This window comes from Cervus canadensis, chromosome 19, assembly GCF_019320065.1.
Source record: "Cervus canadensis isolate Bull #8, Minnesota chromosome 19, ASM1932006v1, whole genome shotgun sequence".
In the NCBI taxonomy this organism is placed as follows: domain Eukaryota; kingdom Metazoa; phylum Chordata; class Mammalia; order Artiodactyla; family Cervidae; genus Cervus; species Cervus canadensis.
The window spans coordinates 42,013,137-42,019,625 of record NC_057404.1 but is presented as its reverse complement, the minus strand read 5'-3'; the positions used below and the strand labels follow the sequence as shown (position 1 = coordinate 42,019,625).

At 39.1% G+C, this 6,489-nt stretch overlaps 1 protein-coding gene across 4 annotated transcripts in view; it reads left to right on the top strand.

Moving 5' to 3' along the window:
- The first annotated feature begins 256 nt into the window (after positions 1 to 256).
- CENPE (centromere protein E) overlaps positions 257 to 6,489 on the top strand; it is a 75,677-nt gene continuing 69,444 nt past the window's right edge. For all 4 annotated transcript variants that reach the window (XM_043438616.1, XM_043438614.1, XM_043438615.1 and 1 more), the window contains exons 1-5: positions 257 to 377; positions 1,864 to 1,955; positions 4,556 to 4,645; positions 4,762 to 4,880; positions 6,010 to 6,129. In XM_043438616.1, coding sequence (XP_043294551.1) covers positions 322 to 377; positions 1,864 to 1,955; positions 4,556 to 4,645; positions 4,762 to 4,880; positions 6,010 to 6,129 — 477 coding nt within the window. In that variant the 5' untranslated portion in view covers positions 257 to 321. The remainder of the gene's footprint in view (positions 378 to 1,863; positions 1,956 to 4,555; positions 4,646 to 4,761; positions 4,881 to 6,009; positions 6,130 to 6,489) is intronic.

The window sequence follows — 6,489 nt, the reverse complement described above, 5'->3', positions numbered from 1 at the left end:
TTCTATAAGGCTTCCAGCACTTAAACGGCATTTAGCAAATATTAATTATTTCCGCTATTACCTGGTGAATCTTTCGCCAGGCGCTTCCTGGACCGGGTCTTTGCGGCCCGAAACCTTCCAACGCAGGATCCTTGGACGTGCCTCCGGCCTGGCGTCCCCCGCGCCGCGACACAGGTGGAACGGGCCGTGACGTCACGAGACCGCGACTCAATCAGACGCGGCGTTTGGGAAATTTTAAATTTAAAGGCGGGGTGGCCCGTACGCTCTGAAGCGCCGGCCGCGGAGGTTTCTGACATATTCCCTGGGATCCAACCAGGCAGGATGGCGGAGGAAGGAGCCGTAGCTGTCTGCGTGCGGGTTCGGCCGCTCAATAACAGGTAGGTAGGCCAGACCGAGCCCAGGTCCCCACTGCGGACTGCGGCGCCGGCATGAACCGGAGGAATGAGTCCTGGCTCCTCTTCCTTAGCTGCCTGGAAGCTCGGCCCGCTTTGTGCCTCGGTTTCCTATCTGTAATGGGACGGGGCAGGATCGAGGATCTAGAGGATCCTTTTCAACTGTGGAATTCTCGTACATCTGTAACCCAGGCTCACCGACGTTAAAGATCCTACCCCCTGCGCTGCACTACCGTCGCCCCTCTGCGGTCCCCACCGCTCCCCTAGGAAAGTCGAAATCGGAAAGATCCTACTGCACTCACCACAGTGCAGTTAAATTTTACGTCTAACTGACTCTCGCTTCCGCTTTACTGTATACTCCTTAAAAGCGAAAACGAATCAGTTTTGTTGCACTGTATTCGGTAGACACTTAGTACTTCAGTCAATAACTGAATTCCGCATTCAGAATGTTGAATGAACGATATTCATCAATATTGATTTGTTTTTTAGTACAGTGTACTGTATTAAAACAGACACTACCATCGTTGCCCAGTGGATCTCACAACACAAAATAGATAAAAGATATAGAATATTAGGTGGTGATACTGGAGTAATAAATGCTTTAGAGAAAAAGCAGGAAGGGGAAGCAAGGAAAGTCTGTTTGCTATGCCAGTCTTGGGTCCTCGCCCCAGAATGCTAGCACAGTTTTGTCTCTGAGAAACATTTGTTAAATCTTACTGGGTGCTTAATAAATGAGAATATGAAGATGAGGAATTTCCTATTTTTCCTATTTTTTCCTATATTTTTCCTATATTTCCTATTTCCTATTTTTAATAAACTTATTGATGCATTAGAAGACAGCTACATGAAGAAACCATTATAATATTTCATGACAGATATTATGATAGACAGTTAAAGAATGTTTGCTAGCAAAGTCATTAGTCCTTTAGTGAGATGACTGTAGGGGAGGAACAGGGCAGTGTCGGGGAACACCTGAATCATGAATGAAAGAACAGTTAAGGTACTTAGTGGAAACCTCAGTCAGGGTATTCCAGTCAGGGAAAGGTTGAATCTGATTTTGGGGGTGAACTTCAGGTAGTTGATTCATCTGGGAGTTAAGGTGTATACAGAATTTAGAGGAAGATGAGATTGAAGAGAGAAATTATAGTGATAGAGGTATCAGGTACCAAATTAAAGATTTCAGATGGTTTTTAAATGTTTTGAGAGAGAGAGAGACATATCAACTGCCACTACTGGATAGGAAGGTGGAAGTGAAGAGTTTCACAAAGTGCATGAAAGTGCAGGAGGTCACTGAAGCCCCATTTAAAAGTGTTGCCACCTCAAAGGTAGATTTTCCACATTTATCTTATTTACGGTATAAGTCATTACAATCTTTTTAAATATTTATCAGATGATGAAGTCTTTGTACTATCTCATATAACACAGCTTTTATGACCAGTTATTCTAAAATGCAGTGTTTTTATTCTTTTAGAGAAGAAGCATCTGAAAAAGATACTCAAGTGTACTGGAAAACTGACAATAATACAGTTTATCAAGTTGATGGGAGTAAATCCTTCAATTTTGGTAAGTTCATAATAGCATCAAAAGTTAACCTGGTATCCTTTTTCTATTATGGGTATAAAAGCCTTATGAATAACACTGGATTTGTCACTAAAGATCAAACCAGGCTTTCAATAAACTGCTTCAATGGAAACTTTGAAAAATTGTTCATCCATCATTTATAAGCTAACAAATTGATGCTTAAACACAGTAGTCGTAAAAAAGAAAAAGGAATTGAAAAATTAAACACATACACCATTACTGTATTCACAGTAACTTATGACTGAAACTAACATTTTTCCTCTTACTCATGAGAGTACTTTTGGTCTAAAATTCTGTAAGCCCAAAATATGTTGCTTACTGTCAAGTCATCTTTAAGATCTTCCAATTTGTTTTCATTGTTTTGGTTTTTTGTTTGTTTTTCAGCTATTTTCAAAACTCTTTAAAGAATAAATAGTGAAGATATTGCTACTTTGTCTGCTAGAATACAGCAGGGACCTACCTCTGCTGTTGTAGAGCTTACATAATGGAAAGAAAGACTTTAAACAAGTAGTTTCACTTATGCTGACATAAGCTTTTGCAGAGATCTAACTAAACTGCTGAAACTCCAATACTTTGGCCACCTCATGCAAAGAGTTGACTCATTGGAAAAGACCCTGATGCTGGAAGGGATTGGGGGCAGGAGGAGAAGGGAACAACAGAGGAGGAGATGGCTAGATGGCATCACCAACTCGATGGACATGAGTTTGAGTAAACTCCGGGAGTTGGTGATGGACAGGGAGGCCTGGCGTGCTGCGATTCATGGGGTCGCAAAGAGTTGGACACGACTGAGCGACTGAACTGAACTAAACTTGATGTCTGGAATGGTACCATTTACACCAGGATGTGCAGGATGAGTGACAGCTAGCTAGAACAGAGGGACTCCCAGGCTCTGATGATTAGCTAGACTGATGTATGCATTGACTGAGCATGTATATAGTGCTGGCAGCTATAGAGCAGTGCCACGGTGCCAGGCACCGTTCTAAGCGCTTCATATAGATTCCCTCATTTAACCCTCCTAACGAGCCTGTGTATTTGGTGCCTTCCTGTTTTAATGAGGAACTGAAGCAAAGTGGCCTGGAGTCACATAGCCCGCAAATAAGAGAGAAAGGCTCCAGATCTGTATTCTAGCCACACCACCATGCTGCCACTTAGACTCCCTAGAGCGACAGTGACATCCTCTGAACAACCTCAGCAGTAAGCGTGGTTAAGTTGTCAAATTAGTGTGAAACTAGAAAGCCGCAAAGATGTGTGGAAGAGAAAACGAGTTCTGGTAAAGGAATGTTTGATGGTATTAACATAATTTTTTTTTTCAAACTTTTTGTTTTGTGTTGGGGTACAGCCAATTAACAACGTTGTGGTAGTTTCAGGTGGACAGTGAAAGAACTCAGCCATACATATACGTGTATCCATTCTCCCCCAAATCCCCATCCCATCCAGTCTGGCACATAACATTGAGCAGAGTTCCTTGTGCTATACAATAGGTCCTTGTTGGTTATCCATTGTAAATGTAACAGTGTGTACATAACCTTCCCGAAGTCCCTAACTCTCCCTCCCCCTGGCAACCATAAGTTCGTTTTCTAAGTCTGTGAGTCTCTGCTAGAGATTAGAAAACCTGAGTACCGCAGATTCTCAGTAGCCATATATGCCCATAGAGAATCTGGACTCATCCACGTATCTGAACCACATAACGTTAAGGTTTGAATCACCTGCCATCTCTTCTTGCTCTGAGATAATGACCCTTAAGCAGCCTTCAGATGGCACTCAGGTTGTCCACATTGCTCTGCCAATAGGGCAGATGTGTGGTCGCCGTGCAAGGAGTATAATCACTGAACTGTTGATTGCAGGTCAGTAATTTTCCCTCCTGATTTACAAATCCATTTCTTGCGAGCTCTTTAAGGTGAGGCCACCACTAAAAGAGTGGTCTATTTTTAATGTGCTAACAAAAGCAGAGAACCACATCCTGGGCTTGTGAATTCATCAGTGTAAATCCTACCCTAAACACCAGCCTTCTGCAGCCAGCTCATTGATCATTCCCCATAACACTTCAGCTTTGGTCAGTTCTTTTCCTCCAGATATCTGCATTTCTTGGTTTAGTTTGAGCTAGACTTTCTTACCAGGTATGTTAGAAACATTAGAATTTCTCAAAGAATAGTAATAGTCTGCATTTCCTAAGTGTTAATATATGTTCACAATAATTCTATGAAGAAGATATTATATGTCCATTTTACAGATTAGGGAACTGAGGCATGGAGACATCAACCACTTGCCCAAAATCACAGAGCCTATAAGTGGCAGAATCAGGATTTGCAGTCTTGATTCCAGATCCCCATATTCAGATTCAGCCACCATGCCCTACTGCCTCTTGAAAACACATAGGATAATAGACTTGTAATTTTCTGTGTGAGGACCAACACATTTTACCTAGAGTATTTTCATAGGACCAATGAGTTGAAGAAAATATTGTACCTTAAATATTCTATCATCCCATATCCTGAAAATTTTATTTCTTTGGGCAACTACTAATTCAGAGTGAAAATACAGTCAATTTGTTTGGTTTAACTTAAATATGTTTTGTTTTTTAGATCGTGTCTTTCATAGTAATGAAACTACTAAAAATGTGTATGAAGAAATTGCAGTACCAATCATAGATTCTGCCATCCAAGGCTACAATGGTGCGTATTCATTGCAGAAACATTGCAGTCTTTGGTGTCTGTTCAGCAGGTTTCGATCATTTTCTACACTGTAGATTCATTTGTAATCTCTGCATGTGTGTGTTTTGTTTTTGCAGGTACTATATTTGCCTACGGGCAGACTGCTTCAGGAAAAACATACACCATGATGGGTTCACAAGAGTATTTGGGAGTAATACCCAGGGCAATTCATGACATTTTCCAGAAAATTAAGAAGGTAAACAACTTAGCTACGTTTCTAGTACATGCAGGTGAAAATAGTGATAATAGGATAGCAACCTTACTGTTCTCTTGTAATGATGAAAGGAACTATATTTACAGTTATCTCTTAATTATCCAGGGGGAAAGAAGGAAGGCATAGCATAGATTCATTTTTTTTCCCCATAAACTTACTTAGGAAACTTAAAGTTCTTTCCCTTGAATCATGAAGCAGTACTCCTACCAAACAGTGGGCATTAAGGAGCAGGAAAACCTTATCACAGTTGCATCCTTATTGCCTTTGTTTAGCTACCAGTGATTATTAAGGAGCAGTAAAAAGTAGACTAGATAAAAGACAAGGAGAGCAGAAGGCCAGAATAGGCAACCTAATTAGTTAAGAGTTGATTTTAAATTACTTTTTCATCATTATTTTAATGATTTTTAATTTCTTCAATATATACAGGTTGAGTTTTATTTTGAAGTTAGAGAGTTGGATGGGGTACTTTCCTGTTACAATTCTATGATACTATTGGTTATTTCTGAAACTGTTTTTATGTTTTTTGTTGTTGTTTATTATTGTCAGTATAGAAACACAGTGAGAATTTTTTTTGGTTTTTTGTTTGTTTTACAAAGATAATTTCTCAAAAGACAAATACCACATGACTTCACCTCTATGTAGAATCTAAAAAAAAAAAAAAAAATGAACAAAGAGAAACAGACTCATAGATAACAGAGAACAAACAGGTGATTGTCAGAGGGAACGGAAGTTGGAGGAATGAGAAATAGGGTAAGGGAGATTAAAGGGTATAAACTTTACGTTAGAAAATCAATGAGTCACAGAGATGAAATGTGCAGAGTGGGGAATATAGTCAATCCTATTGTAACATCTTTGCATGGTGACACATGGCAATGAGATTTCCAAATGAGATCATTTGGAAATGTATGGAAATAGTGGCCCACCGTGTTGTATACCAGGAACAAACATAGTGGAGTGGGTCAACCACACATCAGCTAAAAAATAAACTAAAATTTTATAAAGGTGTTTTCTCAAAGAATATTTTAATATTTAATATTAGCACATGAGCATTCGTTATTAGGTTTTCATAACTGGATGATCTCTGAAGTCGTCACGTATCTTTTTCTTCTAGTTTCCTGATAGGGAATTTCTCTTACGTGTGTCTTACATGGAGATATACAATGAAACCATTACAGACTTACTTTGTGACACTCAAAAAATGAAGCCTTTAATAATTCGGGAAGACTTCAATGTGAGTAACAGAATTAACAGGGTGGCTCAAAAGTTAAATATACTGATTGGGATTATTTTTTCTTGAACATTTGCCTTTACTTTCTGTATACTTTAAAGTATCTCCTGTTAGTATGGTTTGTTTTTTATTTTCTTTCTTAGACACTTAAAGAGATTATCTCTTAAGTAATATGTATAGTTTTTAAATATTGACAGTTATAGTATTTTGGTGTAAGTGCTTATAAAGAGCAAAGTGGAACTATCAGGTTAGAATTTGGTATACTTTGGCATAGGAAATGCATTGTAAATATCAGAAATATACTTATTATTTTCATACAGAATAAAGATCCCCATTTTCCACGTAACATCCACAAATGAACTC